Source organism: Geotrypetes seraphini, chromosome 11 (assembly GCF_902459505.1).
Source record: "Geotrypetes seraphini chromosome 11, aGeoSer1.1, whole genome shotgun sequence".
Lineage (NCBI taxonomy): Eukaryota > Metazoa > Chordata > Amphibia > Gymnophiona > Dermophiidae > Geotrypetes > Geotrypetes seraphini.
Window position 1 is genome coordinate 117,535,138 of NC_047094.1, and position 24,120 is coordinate 117,559,257.

The following is a 24,120-nucleotide window of genomic DNA, read 5'->3' on the forward strand; positions in this document are numbered from 1 at the left end:
AATCTGACTCTGGCATGGGAATGCAGATAGACACTGAGGGCAAGAAGACGGTTTTAAGTAGCCCTGATAGCCCTGATTGAATCATGACTAGCTAAAAAGTGTTAATGTCTGATTAAGAGGGTACTTAGGACAATGGGTCCAGGTGCATGGAACAAAGAAGCCAGAGGCTAATCCCATCACCATGCTTGCAAGTATCACACACTCCTTAGCAATTAAATTAACCATTGTTTCAAACAGTTTACAAATTCTAAACAGAAAGATACTGGGAGATACAATAATTTCTTTATTCAGAATAAGATTCCAAGGTATAAAAGCCTGCTCTCTGCAAAACACATGGAGCTATCAATCAATCTATCTATCTATCTCTGGAGGAGAGGGGTCTCAACTCTCCCTCTCTTTCTCTGTCTATCCTTCCCTTTATCTATGAAACACGAAGCTTAGACCATCCCCCTTTTCTCTCTCTCTCTGCCTTTCCCTGAAACTTCACGCTTCCTTCTGGACTCTGTAAGGCAGGGAAACTGCGTTGCTCTCTGCTTAATTGTAATGCTTATAAATATTGCTTTTCTGTAAGACTATTTCTATAATATATTCTTTATGCAAACACCTCTGGCTATGCCTTCTTTATTCTACTTCCTGGTGAGTCATCTGTGAGGGAACTGAACCTGGGACCAGCGTTTGTCAGAACGTCTTTTCACTTAACCCCTACCACCATACATTGGGGGGGACACGAACAAAACTGACAATTCTCTGAGTGAAAAAACATTTCCTCCTATTGGGTTGTTGTTTTTTTTGTAATTCTTTATTTAGAAAAATGAACACTCCACTTATTCATCAGTACAAGATACACCAAATACAATACCGATAGCAATACATAACGCTTTGGAAAGAACCCCCCCCCAAAAAAAAAAAAAAAAACAGCAGGTCAATATCCACTAAACCAGGTTCCCCTGTAACCACCTAATATCCAAAGACAGTCAACCAAGTACTATATAAGCATGAAAATGACAGCCACAATCCCCCAACCTTCACCCCCCCAAACCAAGCAATCCTAATCCAGCCCATCCACCCCCAACCCCTCCACTTCCAGATATCTACCCCAGATGTCTAAGTGCTGTTGCCATTGCCTGGTCAGCATAGCCGAGAGCCTATACCTTGTACACACCCATCCCAACTTTTCCTTCATTAAGGTCAAGGTGGGCAAAGTCGAGCTCCTCCAGAAGCGTGCCACAATCAGCCTAGCCGCTGTAAACGCTAGCCAGGCCAATTTATCTTGCGTATCCTCAACCCACCCCTCCTGAATCCCTAATAAGGCCAGGTCTGCCCTCTCCGGAATGGGAACCTGCAGCAAATCCCCCACATAACCAAACATTTGCCCTGAAAAAGCTTTCAATTTAGGACAGCTCTACCACATGTGAATAAAGGTTGCCCTCTTTCCTCACCACCTCCAGCATGTGTCAGCACTAGCAGAAGACATTTTACTCCAAAGGACTGGAGTCACATATCAGCACACCAGCAACTTGAGCATTTTCCACTAATGCAGGTGCCACAGCAACATGGGGAAGTTTAAATGTTATTCGCTCCCATTCTTACGCTGCAAACACCCTTCCCAAATCCACCTCCCAAGCCATCAAATAGGAAGGCTTCCTTCCCCTCTCCCCATGTACCATTTTGTATAACCGAGATATACAAACTCGCAGTACGGGAATACCCATTAACTGTTCAAACTCAGACAACTGATACATAGCGGAGTCCCCCACATGAGCCCTCATGAGATAATTTTTTACTTGCAAATAAGGAAAAGTCCCACACTGCCAACTGATAGAAACTGAAGCACCGGAAATGCTCATATGGAGACCCTTTCCAAGAATTGGCCAAAGTATTGAAGCCCTTTCCGCTATTGAATATCGGATCGATCCCTTAACCCACCGGAAAGGAACTGCCCTTTTAATCCCTGAAATGGCTGAGTCCGGTACCAAAATATTCAATATCTGTTTTAGGTAAATTTGCCTTGAACCCAGACAGCGCCCCATAATCCAGCATACACTTCTGAAAAGTCTTAAGGGAGCTCTCCGAGCCCTCCACAAAAGCCAGTATATCGTCAGCAAAAAGAAACAGTTTATGCTTACATCCTTGAATAAGCACCCCCCGTATCTCATCAGACAACCTAATCTTCTATGCTAATGGTTCTATCACCAAAACGAAAAGCAGCGGCAACAGCAGGCAGTGATGCCTCGTCCCTCTCCGGAGTTAAAAGGGAGAGGAGTAAACCCCATTGATTTTAACACATGAAAAAGGTGAATTATACAAGGGCATGATCCAAGATAGAAAATAGAAACCCATTCCCAAATGTTTAAGCACAGCCTCCATAAACTTCCAGTCCACACTGTCAAAAGCCTTTTCAGCATCCACCGCAACCCATGCTGCCCCACTGCGTCTGGCCTGCCATACCAGATTCAAAACCTTACGAATCCCATCAGCCGCCAGCCTCCCCCCTATAAACCCCACCTGATCTAGATGGATAAGCGCAGGCATATGAGCTACTAATCTATCTGCCAATACCCGAGCCATAATTTTAGTATCTATGCCCAGCAATGAGATCAGTCTATAACTTCCACATTGAGTACTATCCTTCCTTCCTTGCGGGCTTAGGTAGAATTGGTATCACCGCCAACTGCATGATAAAAGGCAATTGCGCTCCATCCCTTAGATTATTATACACCCTCGCCAGCAGATGAGCCACCAGGATCAACAGCTTATTATAAAACAGGGGTGTCCAACCCGCAGCCCACGGGCCACATGCGGCCCCGTGAAGAATTCTGTGCGGCCTCGCTCACGATGCGGTGTTTTCCTCTGCCAGCTCCCTCTTCCGTCTTGCTGCAGCGTTTGCTTAAAGCCGCGAGCAGCGGATCCTATGTGCCTCTTGCGGCTGACCCAGAAGTGTTCCCTCTGATGTTGCGGCTTTGAGCAAACGCTGCAGGCAGGGCTTTTGCTCCAAGAGCCGCAAGTTCAGTGCCGCCTGTAACTTCAGCCATATCCTGGGGAGCCCATAGTGACTGAACATCAACGCGGCCACTGAGGAGGAGCTGATGACCCTGCCGTGGATGAGCCGTACCGAGGCAGCTGCAGGTGGCATGTGTGCCCATCAAACCCTTCCCCGGCGTGCACAAGTGCCGACTCTTGCTGCGCATGGCCACGTGGAACCTACAGCGCTGCTCCATGGACAAGGCCCTGCTGGAGAACGGGTAAGGGATCAGCGGTATTAAGCAAATGCTTCACTTGGCTCTGAGGGGTAATTTGGGGGTGAATGCTGCACTGCTGATGGGTGTGTGAGGGGGGGGGGGGGAGAAATGATGCTTCTGCACAGGGAAGGGAAAAGGAGAAGAAAAATGCTGCTGCTGCTGCACTCAATTAGGGAGAGAGAGGGAAGGATAGAGAAGAAAAGGAAGAGGAATGAGAGATGTCAAGTCCATGGGAGGGAGAGATGCCAGGGCATGGGAGGGGAGGGAAGGAGACAGATGCCAGGCCAGGGGAAAAGAAGGAAGGAGAGAAAGGAATGAGAGGGGATGACAGATAATGGAGGAGGAGAAGGGGGAGTTGGAAGGAGAGGAGAGATGCCAGGGCATGGGGGGAGGGAAGGGAAACTAAGGAGACAAATGCTAGACCAGAGGGAGAAGAGGTGCCAGAGAGGAGGTATCAGGGCATGGGGGGAGGGAAGGAAAGGAGAAGAAAGATGTCAGAGCATAGGGGAGGGGTGGAGACAGAAAAATGGAGAGGGGGTAAAGCTGAAATGAATCATATACAAAGGAGAGAAGGAGCACAGGATTGACAGTTTATGGAAGGAGCATAGAAAGAGGGAAGATATCTTATGGAACGGGGAGAGAGAGCAGACAGAGAAATGGAAGGGGCAGAGAGAGAGAGAGGGCAGACAGTGGATGGAAGGGGTTGATGCTGCATGGAAGACAGAGAGGACAGATGCTATCTAGAAAGAAGAGTGAGGATAAGATGATTAAAGCAAGGGGGATTTGTTCAGAGATGGGGTTTTTTGGGTGGGAGGGTATTAAAAGAAGTGCCAGATTGGGTGTGGGGGGATAGCTTATGGGACCAGAAACAGAGGACAGAGAGAGATGGTAGGCAATGGTCTGAAGGGAGAGAAGTTAGACCTGGGGTAGTGTGGAGGAAGAAGGAAAGAGATACTTGAAGGGAGAACTGTTGGGAAGAGAAAGAAATAAATAGTGGACCTGGAGAAGGGAAGCAGGCAGGCAGGGGGAGAGATGGGATGGGGGACATTGGGAAGAGAAAGGGAGAGAAGTTGGATCTGCAGCATCTCTCTCTTTTTTTCCTTCATTTCATTTTTCAGCATCAAGGGGGGAGGGAAGACGAAAAACAGAAAAGAGAGGGAGCAAATTGTTGGACTATGGAGATAGAGGAGGAGAGATGGAACCATGGGAGAGCAGGAGGGAAGAGAGCTGGGATAAGATGATGCTAGGGGATGGAAAGAAAGGGAGGGCGTTATAGCCTGACCAGTGGAGAGAGGGAGGGGCATTCTGAAAGTGGTGAGCCATGTGGATGAGGTCAAAATGGAGATGACAAGATGCGTGAGAGAGCAGTGAGTACAGTGGTAGAAATGTGGTAATGGGGAGTAGATAGAAGGGAATAGGAGGCTGGGAAAGGAGTGAGATGGTGGGGAAGAAGATTAAGAAGAGGATTAAGCACTGTAAAAATGCTAGAGCAAGCATGGTCTCTTTTTAAGGACACGGTCACCGAGACATAAAATCTATATATACCGCGTATAACAAGGGATCTAAGAAGAAAAAGAACAAGGAACCGGTGTGGCTCACTGTAGCGGTGAAGGAAGCAATCAGAGACAAGAAGACTTCGTTTAAGGAATGGAAAAGGTCAAAAACAGACAAAAACTGGAAAAAGCACAAACATCAAAGCAAGAGGGGCCAAAAGAGACTACGAAGAAAAAATAGCCAAGGAGGCAAAAAATTTCAAGCCGTTCTTTCGATATATTAAGGGGAAACGACCCGCGAAGGAAGCGGTGGGGCCATTGATGACCTTGGAATAAAGGGAGTGCTAAAGGAGGACAAAGCCATCGCCGACATACTGAACACATTTTTTTGCATCTGTGTTTACCAAAGAGGTTATACACAACATACCAGAAGCCGACAGGCTATATGCAGGAAACTAAGACAGGAAACCGACAGGGCTGACGGTCAGTCTGGAAGAAGTATGCTGGCAGATTGATAGGCTTAAAAATGATAAATCCCCCGGACCGGATGGTATCTACCAGAGGGTAATGAAGGAACTGAAAGGTGCTATAGCTGAACTGCTTCAACTAATAGCCAATCTGTCGATTAAATCAGGAAGGATTCTGGAAGACTGGAAAATGGCAAATATTACGCCGATCTTCAAGAAAGTTTTGAGGGGAGATCCGGGAAACTACAGACTGGCGAGTCTGACCTCAGTACCGGGAAAGATGGTACAGGCGCTGATAAAGGCCCGCATCACTGATCACCTTGACGGACACGATCTGATGAGGACCAGCCAGCATGGCTTCAACAAGGGAAGATCTTGCTTGATGAACTTGCTGCACTTCTTCGAAAGAGTAAACAGGCAGATAGACAAGGGTGACCTGGTCGACATTGTATATCTAGATTTTCAGAAGGCGTTCGACAAGATCCCGCATGAACGACTACTTCGAAAAATTGCGAGCTATGGAATCGAGGGTGAAATACTCACGTGGATTAAAAACTGGCTGGCGGATAGGAAACAGAGTGGGGGTAAATGGACTAGAAAAGCATCACGAGCGACATGCCACAGGGTTCGGTGCTTGGGCCCGTGCTCTTCAACATATTTATAAACGACCTGGAAATTGGTACGATGAGTGAGGTGATAAAATTTGCAGATGATACAAAGTTATTCATAGTGAAGACGCAGAAGGATTGCGAAGACCTATAACGGGACATAAACACGCTCGAGAAATGGGCCATGATATGGCAAATGAGGTTTAACGTGGATAAGTGTAAGGTGATGCATGTCGGTAGCAAAAATCTTATACATGAATACAGGATGTCCGGTGCAGTATTCAGAGAGACCCACCAGGAAAGAGACTTTGGAGTACTGGTCGACAAGTTGATGAAGCTGTCCGCGCAATGCGTGGCAGTGGCAAAAAGGGCGAACAGAATGCTAAGAATGATTAAGAAGGGGGGATCATGAACAGATCGGAGAAGGTTATCATGCCACTGTACCGGGCCATGGTATGCCCCCCACCTGGAATACTGCATCCAGCACTGGTCGCCGTACTTAAAGAAGGACATAGTACTACTCGAAAGAGAAGAGCGACTAAAATGGTTAAAGGGCTGAAGGAGTTATCGTACAGTGAGAGATTAGAGAAACTGGACCTCTTCTCCCTTGAAAAGAGGAGACAGAGGAGACATGATCGAAACATTCAAGATAATGAAGAGAATAGACTTAGTAGATAAAGACAGGTTGTTCACTATCTCCAATGTAGGGAGAATGAGGGCACTCTCTAAAGTTAAAAGGGGATAGATTTCGTACAAATGTAAGGAAGTTGTTCTTCACCCAGAGAGTGGTAGAAAACTGGAACGCTCTTCCGGAGGCTGTTATAGGGGAAAACACCCTCCAGGGATTCAAGACATAAGAACATAAGTATTGCCCCTGTCGGGTCAGACCAGAGGTCCATCATGTCCAGCAGTCCACTCACCCAGCGGTCCCTAAGGTCCATGACTTGATAGTGCTCATACCCTAAAATTCTCATACACTTTTCGCTTAATGTCCTGTAGAATAACCCTCAATCTGTACTCTGCAATCCCCTTCGCTTCCAGGAAGTCATCCAGTCCCTTTTTGAACCCCAGTATTGTACTCTGTCCTATTACCTCATTTGGAAGCGCGTTCCAGGTGTCCACCACCCTCTGAGTGAAGAAGAACTTCCTTGCATTTGTTTTGAATCTGTCCCCTCTCAATTTTTCTGAATGACCTCTTGTTTTTGTTGTCCCCGCTAGTCTGAAGAATCTGCCCCTCTCCACCTTCTCTATGCCTTTCATAATTTTATAAGTCTGTATCATGTCTCCTCTCAGTCTCCGCTTTTCCAGGGTAAAGAGCCCTAGTTTGTCTAACCTTTCGGCATATGAAAGGTTCCTTCTAAACCAGAACATACGCAGGTAAGGCTAGACTCAGATAGGACACTGGTCTTTGACCAAAGGACCGCCACGGGAGCGGACTGCTGGGCACGATGGACCGCTGGTCTGACCCAGCAGCGGCAATTCTTATGTTCTTTGCGTGTGCGTTGGGGGAAGCCCGGGTGCCCCATGATTCGAAGCAGACTCGCAAGGTACATGTGGTAGGGTGCCCTGGCCGCCAGCTTCCTCTACCAACAAGGCTACCCCACCGCTCCAGCCTGCACAATGCTTGCACAGGCCGGCCGAAAGTACCTTGCATCTGGAGCGCAATGAGCATTTTTTTTTTCACTTTAAAAGTGCTCATGATCCCCCCCTTCTTAATCATTCTTAGCATTCTGTTCGCCCTTTTTGCCACTAGCTGAAAGAAAATTGCTGGTTAGATGAGAAAATGCAGTAAAAAGGGAAATGAGCTCTTTAGACTGGCACACCTCAGGATTTTGTCTTTTTTATCCTACAGAACAGAATCCACGGCTCTCAGAGTTGGAGGACTGACCAACCAGGGGGGCCAGGCCGCCGGCTGCGGCACCTCTATAAAAATATGGGGAGGTGGAGGAAGGTGCGGGGAGGGACCCAGCACGAGACCCGCCGAGCTTAACACCCCCGAGGTCAGACGGATCCCTAAACAGGACTCGTCCAAGCTCTATCCGGCACAAAAGGGGAACCCAGGAGTCTAAAACAAAATTCCAACAGTCCTAAGAGGGGAACCAAATTAGTCTTACCACCTGCTTAATGGAGACTGAGGAAGACTGAGTTGCTGGGCAGATTCTAGCCTGATATACAAGTTTATGTTCAGTCTCCACCTGCTGGTAGTAGTGAGGCATATAACCCATTCAATAAGGACTATACCAGTCTACTAACCAATACAGAAGAAGGTGTTGATGCTCCTGTACAGGTTCGTTTGTGAGGCCCCATTTGGAGTATTGTGTTCAGATTTGGAAACCATATCTGGCGAAGGACAAAAGACGACGAAAGGGTCCAGACAAGGGCGATGAAAATGATTGGAGGTTTGCACCAAAAGATGTACGAGGAGAGACTGGAAGCCCTGAATATGTATACCCTAGAGCAGGGGTGCCCACACTTTTTGGGCTTGTGAGCTACTTTTAAAATGACCAAGTCAAAATGATCTACCAACAATAAAATTTTAAAAAACACAAAGCACACTGTACGCAGAGAAAATGTGAATTATTTATATTCCAGGGTTTTTTCAAAGAGGTCAAGGCAGATGACTCTATGCAATGTCACCTCAGTAACAACTATAGAAAAGTAGACAAATATACCCCCTCCCTTTTTACTAAATCGCGATAGCAGTTCTTAGCACAGGGAGCTGCGCTGAATGCCCTGCGCTGCTCTCAACGCTCATAGGTTCCCTGCGCTAAAAAACACTATTGCGGTTTAGTAAAAGGGGGCCATAGAGCAAAATATAGACAGCAGATATAAATTCTCAAAACGGACACTAAATTGAAAATAAAATAATTTTTCCTACCTTTTTGTCTGGTGATTTCATGAGTCTCTGGTTACACTTTCTTCTTCTAACTGTGCATCCAATATTTCTTGCCTTCTTTCAGCCTGCTGTATGCTTCCAGACTTCATTCCCTCCACCGTTTTCTTCTTCTCTCCCTGCCCCCCTTCCCTTTCTTTCTGTCTCCCTGCCCCCCCTACTTTCTGTCTCTCTGACCTCCCCCAAGCCACTGCCACCGCTATCGGGGAAGCTATGACACAGAAGCACCAGGTCAACCAGCCTTCACCTCCGACGTCAATCCACCTCCGACGTTGGATAAGAAGATCCGGGCCAGCCAGGCAGCAATTGGCTGGCCCGGAACTTCCTGTCTGATGTCAGAATTGACGTTGGGTGGGGAAGTCTGGTCAGCTCGGCTCTTCTACGTCGGGAAGCAGGTAGAAAGCGAAGGCAATGTGATCGACTCATGTTGCCTTTGCGATCGACCTTTTGGGCACCCCTGCCCTATAGGAAAGGAGAGACAGGGGAGATATGATTCAGACGTTCAAGTACTTGAAAGGTATTAACGTAGAACAAAATCTTTTCAAGAGAAAGGAAAATGGTAAAACCAGAGGGCATAATTTGAGGCTGAGGGGTGGAAGACTCAAAAGCAATGTAAAGAAATTCTTCTTTATGGAGAGGGTGGTGGATGCCTAGAATGTGCTCCCGAAAGAGGTGGTGGAGAGGAAAATGGTGAAAGTTCAAAAAAACATGGGATGAACACAGAGGATCTAGAATCAGAAAATTATAGTAAATATTGAAGAACTAAGGCCAGTACTGGGTAGACTTGCAAGGTCTGGGTCTGTATATGGCCGTTTGGTTGAGGATGAGCTGGGGGAGGGGCTTCAATGGCTGGGATGTGCTGGAGTGTGCTTTGACGGAGACTTCAGTAGTTGGAACCTAAGCACAGTACAGGGCAGAGCTTTGGATTCTTGCCCAGAAATAGCTAAGAATAATTTTTTTTTAAATTGAATCAGGTTGGGCAGACTAGATAGACCATTCACATCTTTATCTGCTGTCATCTACTATGTTACTATGTGTTGTGTTGAGCTTGCCTAGAGCTTCTAAACCTGTCTAGAGCCTTGAAATGACGTACAAGTGGAAGACAGCAGAGTTCTAACAAAAATGTTAAGATCTGCAAAAAGAACCACTCCAGGGGCATATAATCTACTATCTGGCAAAGACTTAGGTCAACAATCTGCCACACTGGCTAAAAGATCATCTAATCCCTTACCCAAAGAGCATGCGACCCTTGAAAGGTAGTCTACTCCAAGTAGCCTTGGATGCAGAATCTTCAGCCCATTGTCTAATCCAGAGCATCCGATGGGTAGAAATGGAGAAGACAGACACACCTTCAACTCGCATATAGGAGAAACTGAGAGGCACCAAACAGTGTCAGAGGAGGCAGAGCTGAAAAATGTAGATGACACATTCGACACAAACGCATGAGTAGAAGTGAATAACCACTGGTTCAAGATTCATGCCTTTTGAACTAGAATATTACATTGTAATGATTGTATTTAATTTATACTATAAACCACCTTGTAGCTTACAGATAGGAGAGGTGGTCTACATATTCAATGGATGGATGAAGGGATAAATAAATTAAACAAATTCAACTTTTTCAAAATAATATTTAGGTATAAAAACAAGGTTTGCCATGTTATTTTCAACATAATACCAGGAAATTTGTTTTCTGAATGGGAAACATGAGAACTACCATGTTTCTCTGAAAATAAGTTCTATCCCAAAAATAAGCCCTAGCATAATTTTCAGGGTAGGTCTTAATATAAACCCTAGTTAGATCACCCCTGAAGCCCTTCCCAAATGTCCTATTCCATCCCTGGATTCGCCGCCGGCGGCAGCAGCAGCACTCCCCCCCCCACGCAGCTGAACCCTGCTGACCCTCCCCCTGTGCAGCATCTTTCCATCTCTCCCTTCCATCCGAACCCCACCGACCCTCCCACAGAGAGACCGACATAGCTCCCTCCAAACAGCAGCATTTTAAACAGGCTACTTTGCAGTCTTCTCCCACTTCATCCTACCCTCTGCCGCATCACTGGTAGGAAAAGGCTGCAAAGCAGCCTGTTTAAAGTGCTGCCGATGCTGCTGTTTGGAGGGAGGTATGCCAGTTTCATGATGGGAGGGTCGGTGTGGTTCTGCTGCATGGAGGGAATGGGAGGGAGGGAGGAATAGAAAGATGCTATTCAAGGGTTCTGCTGCACGGGGGATTCCCTAAGGGAGGGAGGGAGGGATAGAAAGATGCTGCAGAGGGAGATGAGAGGGGAGGGGAGGAAAGATGCTGTATATGTGGGGAAGAGAGAGAAAAGAGGAAGAATTGGGGTGGAGGAGAGGGAGAGATGATCGTTGTACATGAAAAAAAAATAAGACATTCCCCCCAAAATAAGTCCTAGTGCGTTTTTTGGACCCAAAATTAATATAAGACACTCTTATTTTTGGGAAAACATGGTAGGATAGGAAAAATGGGCTCTTACCTTTACACTTCCTGTGACATTCTTCAAAAGTACCTGGGTTAGTTAATTTGTCTATCTTTTCATTTTGTTGTTTATCCTGTGCAGTAAGACCAGTTGCAGGAGGAAGGGTGAACCCAGGTGGAACAGACATCAGGCCAGGACTGGGTCCTTTTGCTGTTGATGGGCTCAAAGAACTAGCAGCCAGCACATTACCCATGTTTAACTAAGAAAAGAAATAATTAAAATATATATATATATATTGAAAAGATTCATCACTTCATCCAGTCCAAATATCTCATTGATCTAAAGCAGGGGTGTCCAACCTACGGGCCAGTGAAGTATTTTATGTGGCCCCAGTCAAGGGCAATGCAGTGTTTCCTCTGCTGCCCCCAGGTGTTTACCATCTTGCTGGATCCCTCCTCTGTCTTGCTGCAACGTTTGCATGTTTGTGCGGCCCCAGAAACATTTTTTTCGGCCAATGCAGCCCAGCGAAGCCAAAAGGCTGGACACCCCTGATCTAAAGTATAAAACGTTTCACAAGGTTATACATTTCTAAGTATATCCAGCTGTTCTGCATGAGATTGGCCACAATACCATAGTTGCACAAATCTGAGAAAGGAGCCCTGACCTGGTACATTTAGCAATAAGTAGAGAGCTAGTGATCAGATAATGGGAATGGGATTTGATATACCATCCAATTATAAACACAGAAGGGGATTTACATGTTATAAACAGGTACTTATTTTGTACATGGGGATTTTCCCAGTCGCAAGGCACTGCAGTGGAAATTAAATGCAGTTCCCGCAGTTCTCAACTCATTGCATTATTAGGCTACTCTTTCATTTAATGCGAAATTGATTAGTACTTGTTAGGAGAAATCTTGGGTCAAAACTAAGTCGTATTAAGTTTATCCCGATCCCTGAAAATATGGAGTGATGTCTGTTGAATAAAGGGCTAGATGCCCTGCCTTTGAAACATCGTAGCTTGTACAGGCAAGCAGGAATCAGAGAGCGCAGCAGAGGGAGAAGGAAGCAAAAAAGAAAAGCAGGAGACTACAGGGGGAATCGCGAGAGTTAGCTCTGCCCACCCACACCCCCACACCCGACGTCGACCACCGAAGCTCCCCCTTAAAAGGAGAGGGGCCAACAGCGCTCAGCCGTTTGGCACGTGTCGAAAGCAAGTGTTAAAGGCGCTCGCCTTAGCGAGAGCGTCTTTGCGAGAGGCCTTGAGAAGGGACGAGCCACCACTAAAGAAGAGCAGAAGGAGACCACAACAGGTACAGATGACACACAACCAGGCAGACACAGAGGACACTGCAGGCGCAGAGGACACAGCAGGCGCAGAGGACAGCCACTGCAGACACAGAAGACATCCACAGCAGACGGCAAGCGGGCAGCAATGGAAGCAGCAGACAAAAGCAGGATGTTGAGCTACCCAATTTTCTGCACTGTCTGCCAAATGTATGACTACCACCCCTCTGGGAGGCGGTCTTACGTATGCACTCGATGCGGAGAACTGGAGAGCCTGAAGAAACAAGTCAGACTCCTAGAGAGCAGAATACTAGAACTGGAGGCACTTCAAGCAATGGAGAAGGAAGAGAGAGATGCAGAGAACATCAAGACAGAGGACGCAGCGAACACCAAGACAAAGGACACCATCGAGGAAGAGGTCCGAGAGCTGGAGAAGTTCATAGAGGAGGCATACAGGGAGGCTGTGGAAAATCACCAGCAGCAGTGGAACTGCCGAGATACACCTACAGAGAGTGTGGACCCGACTGACAACCACCAGGAAGAAATGGATGACACAGCAGCAAGATCTGGAAACAGTGGAGGGAACCCACAAGAAGACAGACAGACATCTGCTCTAGTACCCGTTAATGTAACAGGCTAAAAGACTAGTATTGTTTATTAAAATGTTAAAAAGAACAGGCCCAAGAACAGAACCTTGAGGCACACCACTGGTAACATCCCTTTCCTCAGAGTGATCTCCATTGATCACTACCCTCTGTCGCCTTCCACTCAACCAGTTCTTGACTCAGCCTGTCACTTTGGGACCCATCCTGATGTCTGTGTGGAACACTGTCAAAGGCTTTACTAAAATCTAAATACACCACATCTAGCACCCATCCTCTACCCAATTCTCTTGTCACCCAGTCAAAGAAATTGATCGGATTTGTCTGAAAAGACCTAACTTTTGTGAATCCATGTTGCCTCCGGTCCTGTAATTCACAGGATTACAGAAATTTGACCATTCTCTATTCTCTACCTAAATAAAATGGCAGCCAAAACTGCCATGGGAGGTTGTGACCATCATTTTAGAATAGGAAATGGCTACAAGTACTGTAGCGAATACAGCCCCCCTCCCCCGGTACCTTTTTTTAATCCCGGCGGCTGCCTCCTGTCCTGATGTCTTCCAGCAGCGGCATGCCGGAAGACATCAGGACAGGAGGCAGCCACTGGGATTTAAAAAAAGTACCGAGTACCGGGGGAGGGGGCTGTATTCGTTATGGTATTCGTTTCTTCAACGGGCCCCTGAAAATGGAACATTTCGGCATCACGAAGCTGTGCTTGGAGACTACCGGACAGGCTACCTAAAAACGGGATGTATGGTCAGGTTAGGAATAACAGTCTTTATTCTCCACCTTATCCCAATTCTTTACCGTCTGCTTTTGTCTATTCCTTTCCTTGCTGATACTCTGTTGGGAAAAATTTTTAGCAGGATCCTGATACCAGAAGCCCAGCCCACACCATTCAGCTATTTGGCTTTTAGAAATAACCATCATCAGAGATACAAAGTCACACGCATTCGGCTGCCCTCACACTTCAAACACCCCTCTTCGCACGCATTAGGGAACCAGTCTTCCCTTCCCGGTCTAATTACGCCTCTTCTCCCTGTCCGTCGCCTCCTTACCTGAGGTCACCTACTACAACTTTCTTTCTCCAGTGTACCGTTCCCTCTGAAACCACCTCTCTCCCTCGGATACGTCCCGCCTTGCCGGAAACAGGAAGTTACGCCAAAGGAAGGGAAAACGCTAGATATTTAAAAAATTTGCGCGAGAAAGCTAAGGACAAAAGCTAAGAAACGTATCCTGGACGATCTTAAAAACAAGTTGGTCGTATTAAATTGCAAGTGAATGGAAATAACTCATGCAGCACTCACGTAAGAGTGAGTGTATGAGCCTCACAGTGATTAAGGAACTCAAAGCAGCCGCATTTGCTCTCTGCCCGCAGATTTACACGGGCCTCTAGCTTTAGAGGTCACGTGATCTATTAGCGCATGCGTGTGACGACCAGCAGACACAGCGCCTCATGGAGCAGCGAGTAAAAAGTTGACAGCCTGAATCAGCGATTTGGGGGGGGGGGGGTCCATGTGCTTTTTCTGGGCTGTTTTATTCTAAAAATAGCACCTGCGATGACCATCTTAGATTTTCCCGATTTGGATTTAAAGTTATTTTTAGCTTCTACCAGCTTCGTTTTTGCAAGAAAACCACTCAGATGGACTCCCCATGGTTAGATTGTGTGGATTCATGCCCTATTTGCAGTGGATGACTATCTGGAGAGTGGCCATGTTCCACGTGCCCTGCGGCATGGGAGGGGGTGAAATTTTAGTAGCTCAAGTGTCCTCGATCTCTGAAGGGGGTCTTGGCTCTTTTTATGCCCATGGTAGGGTTACCAGACGTCCGGATTTCCCCAGACATCTCCTTTGGAGGACATGTCCAGAGATCCAGACGGCTTTTCAAAACCTAGCACTTTGGGTTTTGAAAAGCTTCTGGCGATGAGCGACATTGGGTTGGCATGCACAGATGCAATGCTGTGGTGTCATGCGCCACACCAGTGCATGCGCGAATGCCATCTGACGTTGCTTATGCAGGTTGAGGGGGTGGGAAGGGGCGTGGCCAGGACAGGTCTGGGGGCAGGGCTGTGGTTCCGGATTTTCCGTTTGGAAAATCTGGTAACCAACCCTAGCCCAGGGGAACCCAAAAACATAGTCTGTGGGCCCTAAAGACTGCACAATTGCCATTCCCACCAACTGCAGCCATGATTTGTCGGATAAGGCTCATAAGTCTTCCAAGCATGCTGAGAAGGAAGCAGCTTGATGATTTTTCCCCCAAATATATTAACATGATGTATCAGGCATATTTGGCAAATAAATTGATGCCAGCCATTCCTCCACAAATGTCCTCACCAGCTGTGGGGACCCCCCTTCCCAGGACATGGGGATTGTGCTGGCTCCACCATAGTAGCCAAAGCTAGTATGCCGGTAGGAGCTGAGGCCAACCCTTACTCAGGCGGGCACAACAACCACAGGGGATGTTGCAGCCCTCATGGATCTCCAGGAGAATGGTCAGTCCATCACCACGGAATGCTCTCTTATGAGTAATGAGAACAAAGGCGGTTTCTTTTCCTGATCATCCGGACATAGCTGAGGGCCCCTTAAAATGCACCAAAGCCATAGCTCAGTTCTATCCAATGGCAGATTTGTTTAACCAGCATTTTCCATCTCCAAGGGTTGATTCTCTGGTGGCCCAAGTTACTAAACGCACTTCTCTCCCCAGTGATGGGGAGTGGTACTGAAGGATATTCAGGACTGCAGAGTGGATTTTATTCTCAAGCACCTCTGACTTGGCAGTTGCCAGGTTGAAGGCAGCAGCAGCCTCTTCTTTTGTGGTCAGATCAAGTCATTCTAAGTTCCATCACGATCTGGTCACTATTGTGATCCAGGATCATGCTTTCCTGATCTCAGGAGTGGACTAACTGGTGGATGCCCTGTATGACACATTCAAAGTCTTTAATAAGCTTTCAGAAGAACATAAAAATAGCCTTACTAGGTCAGACCAGTGGTCCATCAAGCCCAGTAGCCCGTTCTCATGTTGGCCAATTCAGGTCCCTACCATATTTCCCCGAAAATAAGCCCTAGTTATTGGCAGCTGCACTTCCCCCACCCTTCGGTGCAGCTAAACCCCCACTGACCCTCCATCCTTCCTTCCCAACTGAACCCCGCCGACTGCGACCATAAATACCTTCCAGCAGAGCAGCGTCGGGCCAGCAGCACTCTAAACAGATTGCTTCGTGGCCTTATCGCTGGTGAATTCCCTCTGCCACATCACTGATGATGTCATCAGTAATGCGGCATCCAGAAGGCCCCAGTGAGAAGGCCACAAAGCAACCTGTTTAGAGTACTGCTGGCTTGACACTGCTCTGCCGGAAGGTATTCATGGTCGCGGTCGGTGGGGTTCAGTTGGGAGGGAAGGATGGAGGGTAAGCGGGGGTTTGACTGCACAGCAAGGGGACAGCGAGTGCTCAAGGGCAAGGGTTCTGCTTGCTTTTGTCCTTTCCCTTTTTGTCTTATTTTCTTTAAAATATTGTATTTCTTTCCTTCCTCCCTCCCTCATGATGCGTAAGTTTTGTCAGATATATGTTGTATGTTTTGTCCCCCTGAAAGTTATATGGATTTAAGTTATGTACATCGCTTTGAAGTTTGTTTAAGCGATCAATCAAATTTTAAATAAACTTGGAAGGAGGGAAGGCTGGAAGCTGGGCAAGGATTCTGCTGCTTGAGGGACAGCCGAAGACCCCACAAGAGAGAGCCACATCGAGGAGCAAGTAAGGGAACTCGAGAGATTCATTGAGAAGGCCTACAGGCAGGTGGAAGAACAGGATCATCAGCAACATTGGAACGAGGAAGCTACGCCCATGCGAATTGGAAGACTGGAACCAACAGACCCAGGGATGAAGGAGCTCATGGAAGAATTGAGCAAGCAGAGGAGGCAAAGACTCACCAGTACCCTGAAGGAGAAGTACTGAACCACACTGAAGATACAGACTTGCGACCAGAGAGAAAGCTGAAAAAAGGGAAATCTGCAATCATAGTGGGGGACTCAATCCTGAGAGAAGTGGACAGTCATGTAGCAGGAGGGAGGGAAGACCGACTAGTGACCTGTCTCCCGGGAGCAAGAACGAAGGACAACACCGACAGAATCGAGAGGATCCTGGAAGGAGCGGAGAGGAAAAAGACGGCAGTGATGATCTACGTTGGAACAAATGATGTCAACAGGAGGAATTACAGCAGGACTGCACTAACTGAACAGTTCAAGATCCTGGGAAGGAAACTGAAGCTGAGTTCACAGAGGATAGCATTCTCAGAGATCTTGCCAGTACCGAGGGCAGACGTGAAGAGACAGACCGAACTACAAGCAATAAACGCATGGCTGAGGAGATGGTGCGAAGAAGAGGGTTTCCACTTTGTGAAGAACTGGACTACCTTTTGGGGAAAGAACAAGCTCTTCAAGAAGGACGGACGACACCTGAACACGGCAGGAACAAGACTTCTAGCAGGCAACATCAAGAGAGGAATAGAGCAGGCTTTAAACTAAAAAGAAGGGGAAAGCTGACAGTCGACCTGTCATCAACGGTTCGGACAAGAGTATCCAGAGAAGATACTGAGAGGGAAAAACGCTGGGAAAAAACAAAAGGCAAACAACAGGAGTTAAAGAAGCAAGGGAAGCCAGAGGACAAAAAGAAGGGCAAACAGCAGGAGCTAGAAAAACAGGAGAAATCGAGGATGCAAGATGAGGATGAAAAAGATGCACCAAAGAAAGAGGAAGAAATGAACAGAAATCAGGGGCTGGCAAAGGAGGACAACAAGAAGAGAAATCCTCAAGGAAAAACAGCAGGGAAAAGGAAAAACCAGGACTTAAGTTGCTTGTACGCAAATGCGAGGAGCCTGAAGAACAAAATGTGAGAACTAGAAGTCACAGCCCCAAAAGAGAACCTAGACATCATTGGAATCACTGAAACTTGGTGGAATGAAGAAAACAAATGAGACATAGTACTGCCAGGGTACAAACTCTACAGAAGAGACAGGACACACAAGAAGGGTGGAGGAATAGAACTATACATAAAAGACACCATCCACTCGACCGAAGTGGACACGGTAACAAAAACGGAAGGATTGGAGTCATTATGGGTTAAACTGCCAGGAAGAAATGGATCTGACTTAAAAGTAGGACTATATTATCATCCACCTGGACAAGCAGAAGCAAATGACAAGGAACTGGAAGCAGAATTGAGGTGGGAATGCAGAAACGGAAAAGTCATGGTAATGGGGGACTTTAACTACCCTGGGATAGACTGGAGTATTGGAAGCTCAACCAGCGCTAGGGAAACAGAATTCCTAGAGGCCGTGCGGGACTGTTTCATGGAACAACTCGTCAAGGAGCCAACGAGAGGGAATGCCACGCTTGACCTAATCCTCAAGGACTGGGAGGGCCCGCAAAGGGTGTAGAAGTATTAGGATCGCTTGGAAACAGCGACCACATGATCCAGTACAAATTAGAAGTAGGAACATCAAAAGGGAAGAGAACCACAGCGACAACGCACAACTTCAAGAAAGGGAACTATGAGGCAATGAGGGCAATGGTGAAAAAGAAGCTTAGTAACAGCTCAAAAAAAACCCCAAAGACCGTGGAGCAAGGCTGGTCCCTATTCAAGGACACGGTGCAAGAAGCACAAAATCTGTACATCCCCAGATTTAGAAAGGGGTGCAAAAAGAATCAAACAAAAGACCCAGTATAGATAACAAATGGAGTGAAAAAAGCAATAGGAGACAAGAGAAAATTGTTCCAGAAGTGGGAAAAAGACAAAACCGGGGATAACTGGAAAGAGCACAGGGAAATGCCACCGAGTGGTTAGGAGAGCAAAAAGAGAATATGAAGAGAGACTGGCCAGGGAAGCAAAAAACTTCAAATCATTCTACAGATATGTTAAAGGGAAGCAACCGGCAAGGGAGGAAGTAGGACCATTGGATGATGGAGATAGAAAGGGAGTAGTAAAGGAGGAAAAAGAGGGAGCCGAAAGGTTAAACAAGTTCTTCTCGTCAATCTTCACAAGAGAGGACACAACCAATGTACCGGAACCTGAGAAAATCTTCAATGGAGACCAAGAAGAAAAACTATCGACAATAGAGGTAAGCCTCGAGGATGTCCTCCAGCAGATAGAAAGATTGAAAACAGACAAATCCCTGGGCCCTAATGAAATCCACCCAAGGGTATTAAAATAACTGAAAAACAAAATAGCAGAATTACTCCAACGAGTTTGCAACCTATCCTTGAAAACAGGGGAGATCCCGGAGGACTGGAGAGTAGCAAATGTTACACCTATCTTCAAAAAGGGATCGAGAGGGGACCCAGGAAACTACAGACCGGTAAGTCTGACTTTGGTTCTGAGGAAGGGAGGAGAAGTCTGTGTAGTAGAGACCAGGTGAAGACCCCTGAGATTTCCCCCATTTAAGCAAGGAACAGGCCGATACAGCTAAAGACCTAAAATGGTTGCTGAAAGAGCAAAAAGACACTCTGACTAAGAAACTGTCAACTTTAAAAGACACTTTTGATTTTCTTGAAAGCAGGGTCAAACAGAAAGCACAGCTAGAGAGAAAAACAATTCTGGTGAAAAAGAGATCTTAGCTCTACAGTGACATGATAAGCTTATGAGAGCTTATCAAGAAGAAGGGCAGTACTACACAACAAACAAGGGGCGTGGAGATGCAAGAGCTATCCACAGAGCTGAAAAACCGTTAGGCCCAGGTGCTCTAAAGAGGAACTTGGTATATTAACAGGACATTTACGGGAAAGTAAGGGAGAAGTAGATGAAAGAAGGCGTGACACAGTATCACTCAATTATGTTAACCAATCCATAGATTAATAAATGAGATAATGAATATGATTAACCAATGAAAGTATGAAATGTAACATGCACCAACGTGGGCCAGAGCTGTCAGAATCATATAAAAAAATTATTTGGAAGTTCTCCATCAGCCTGGCCAGTCTGGTGTATGCTCTATCACTCTGTATGCTGTGTGATTTGTTCCTGTAAGCTATTGCTATTTGATTATTAAATTCATATTTGAACCAGCATAGAGAGAGTTGAGTGGTCTGTCTGTGAAGCCCTTCATTGGGGGGTTCTTCAATGGTGACCCCGACGCTTGATTGAGGGGATATAGCAGCCTTTAATAATAATAATAATAACTTTATTTTTGTATACCGCAATACCACAAAACAGTTCAGAGCGGTTTACAGGAGAAGAGACTGTACATTTACAGCGAAGATGCAGAGTCAGATTAACCAGGGTAAAGTAACCAGTAACAATAACAATTAATGTTTAAATGTGTTTATTCAATTTCACATCAAATTCGCTTCTAGGCTCAAGGGCAAATAGAAGGAAGGAATAACCCCATGCTCATACATCTATTCTTTCCACAATTGCAATGTGTGTCTTTTTAGATCTTATCATTGCATATGGCTACACTTCCTTGATAGACTTCTGCCAATGTGTGCAAAACTTTAGAAACTTGTCTTGTTAGTAGCCTACAGCCCTTATGTAACTTGACAGAACACATTATAACTTACAATCCAGCTATTCTCACACATATTGGCCATATGTTGTAACCAAACCTGCATATGAGCATAAGTCAAGAGAAAACCGATGGTAACCCTCATCAGCTCTACACATGGCAACATCCCAGAAAGCTATCCCAAATCATGTACCTTTGAAGCTAACAGCTGTATGTAGAACATTGCATATATGTGACCTATATCCAATAACTGAATAGAACAGACCATATAGCTGACAGCTTCTATGCACTGATATAACCTATGTATATGACATCCTTCATTGAATGGTGCTCCACTATCAGTAGCAGTTATACTCTTGACATCACTGTGGCACACATGCACATAGCGGCAGGATCCATAGGAGGAGGTCACAGCTGCACAGGGTACAACAGGGCCAGCGCTTTCTGCAGAACAGATGGCGAATGATTAAAACATACCCACTCCTTTACAAAGCCACGGTAGCGTTTTTAGCGCCGGCTGCCACGGTGACAGCTCTGACACTCATAGAATTGCCATGAGCATCTGAGCTGTTACCATCACGTCCGGCGCTAAAAATGCTAGTGTGACATTGTAAAGGAGGGGGAAAGTTCATTGACACGTGTAGTCCCACTTCACCATGTGAACCTATTGGTGAAAAATATTCATTGATGAGTCGCTGCTGTGCCTGCCTACCACTCAGTGTTCGCTCGAGCAGCTGCAGGGCAACACGGTGGATGAAGAGGTAGATCTGGCTGAACGTCCACAGGGATTTGATGCCTACAACATACAGCAGGCTAGCATAATAGTTTCATAGTTTATTAAACAATTTGATTGCACACCTATCAAATTCTAGGCAAGAATATAATAAAAAATAATAATAAAAGGAATACATAAATTGACACAAAATACATATACAACTAACTGCATAAAACAGAACTAACTATACAGGACCACAAGAGGGAAGAACTACAATATAGTCAAGAAAGGAAAACATTAATAGAATGAACGAATGGAAAGGGTACGTATATTGTGCTGCATTAGTTAATTAGAGAAGAGAATCGGAAGATTAAGGGACTAGATAAGTGCTATTATTAATGAAGAAGGAGCTTAAAGATCAAAGACATCTTTATAGAGGAAACCACTTTAATGCACCTTTGAATTTCTCTAAGTTGGATTCAGACCTTATGTGGGGTGGCAAAGAATTCCAGATTGTGGGACCAGTCACTGCAACGGTCTCAGGGGGGTATTATAAGGCTCCGCCCGTCCTATCCAGACACCTGAATCAGCTTAAGACACCAAAGAGTGGCAATGTGACCCCATGAGTGGCAATGTGGGCATTATTATAGGCTCTCTCTGCAGGTGTATTGGGGTCAGCAGCTATGTGCAACACCCATATCCTGCATCACCTGGGAGAACAAAGGAACAAATATTTCAAGCAAGACATATTGATGGGAAAACAGAGGCCCCCCTATCCCTAAACAGCTGTTAGAAGCTTTCCAGGGATTTCATCTGCAGCTCATTTCACAGTAAAATGAGAGGCCACACCTCCCTTTGCACAGTGTGTTGCCATTACAGATAATTAATTATAGCCCTGCCAATCAGCACACAATTCATTCATACTATGGTTAAATGTTGATGGAAAATCATATATTGTAATGGTGGGTACATTTAAGCAGTTATATTGTTATGTATCCATATGGCTGGGAGGGTGTAGATGGGCTGGAGTGAGATTTGATGGAGACTTCAGCAGTTGGAACCCAAGCACAGTACTGGGTAGAGCTTTGGATTCTTGCCCAGAAATAGCTAAGAAGAAAAAATTTAAATTGAATCAGGTTGGGCAGACTGGATGGACCATTTGGGTCTTTATCTGCCGTCATCTACTATGTTACTGTATCATCGAGAATACACGGGGGCTACAAGAGCAAGCATCATCTGAATGATCTCTTACGATGTGGCCCACATACCAGGTGTCTCCTGTAACGAGCATGCAAGCACAGGGTTAGATGCCAAAATGCAGAGAAGATACCTGTAAACCATAGGTGTTTGCCACATGTTATCCTTGAAGTAGCCAACATATATGAACAATGTAGGAGCTGATATCATCACATCTTGCATTTGTTGGCACATCATAAGTGCAGAGTGTGTGACATTCTGACAGGAGTGTATATTACACCCCTTCCCCTCTATGTGTAAGTAAGTGTGCAGATCACAGCATCCTGAGACAATAGAGAGCACACACAGAGGTGTCCACTGTTGTGTGGAAAGGTCAGTAAGTGAAATGAACCAGTGTAGACTGAACTACATACTGCATTTGCACGGGCCTGTGTGACGAACATTGCCATGACTCTTGCACACGCCCCTGCTGGCATGTTCACAAGTGTGCTGGAATGATAAACTATAGTGCACAGAGATGCTATGTTTGGCATGTTGAGCAAACAATCTATAAAAGGCATGCTCCTATTAAGGGGACTAGGTGAGGGGGGATTTCATCTCCCATAGCACTTGCCCCACCCTGCTGAGGAATGGTTTGGGCCTATAGCATGTCCCTCCGACAGTGGCAAGCTCCTGACATACCTGGTATGTGGGTGTGTCTTGGAGGTGAACACCAGAATAGGGAAAGGGTTCCACAGGTACTTATATCAGATCTATTCAGTGACCTAATTCAAGGCTGGAGATGTTGTAACACTGGAATTTCTGATGGGTCCATGATTGTGCATTATGGAACTTGCAGCACTGATAGCTATGGACGTGTTTAGTCCATACAAATCCCACAATGGTTTAGATGTTATTTTACAAGCCAAGAGTGACTGGTTTCAACTCCTAACTCCTCTCACCCTGGGTGCTACATCCCCAACATTTCTCTTCTGAGCAGGGACCCTCTTTGAAATGTCAATGTACTGTACAGCATTGCATAAGCCTTTCACTGCTACAGTAGTAGTGGTTGTTCCTAAATGCCCTGCCTGGAACATGGTAAGTTATCATGTAAGCTCTTCAGAGCAGGGACCCTCTATGATATGTCAATGTACAGTGCTGCATAAGCCTTTCAGTGCTACAGAAGTGATAAATAGTAGTAGCAGTAGGAGTTGTTACAAAATTCCCAGCTTGGAACAGGGTAACTTATCAACTGTGCTATTTGTAAACATGCAATATCAGTTGGCAGTTGATATAGTCAGACACAGCACAAATATGGCAAAGGTGACATCCATACCCAGACCCCCATACTAGGTAAACAACGATGAGGATGTGGGTTCAAACTCATGCTGCTCCTTGTGATCCTGGGCAAATCACTTACTCCCCCCCATTGCCCCAGGTACATTAGACAGATTGTGAGCCTTCCCGGACAGGGAAAAATGCTTGAGTACCTGAATAAATTAATGTAAAGCGTTCTGAGCTCCCCTGGGAGAATGGTATAGAAAATTGAATAAATAAATCATGATAACCTGACAGGTCATGGACCTGATGGGCCGCCGCAGGTGCGGACTGCTGGGCGCGATGGACCTTTGGTCTGACCCAGCAGAGGCAAATTCTTATGTTCTTATGTTCTTAAATAAATTGTTATGCTGGCATAATCAAGTTTCAAGT

At 46.0% G+C, this 24,120-nt stretch overlaps 1 protein-coding gene across 3 annotated transcripts in view; it reads right to left on the bottom strand.

Moving 5' to 3' along the window:
• Positions 1 to 14,466, bottom strand: part of TOMM40 (translocase of outer mitochondrial membrane 40) — a 138,908-nt gene extending 124,442 nt beyond the window's left edge. Inside the window, exons 1-2 of one of the 3 annotated variants that reach the window (XM_033914232.1) lie at positions 14,331 to 14,466; positions 11,193 to 11,394 (exon numbers count right to left, since the gene is read on the bottom strand). In XM_033914232.1, the coding sequence (XP_033770123.1) occupies positions 11,193 to 11,388 (196 nt within the window). In that variant the 5' untranslated portion in view covers positions 11,389 to 11,394; positions 14,331 to 14,466. The other 2 variants (XM_033914231.1, XM_033914233.1) reach the window with 2 other exon arrangements.
• Positions 14,467 to 24,120: the final 9,654 nt, after the last annotated feature.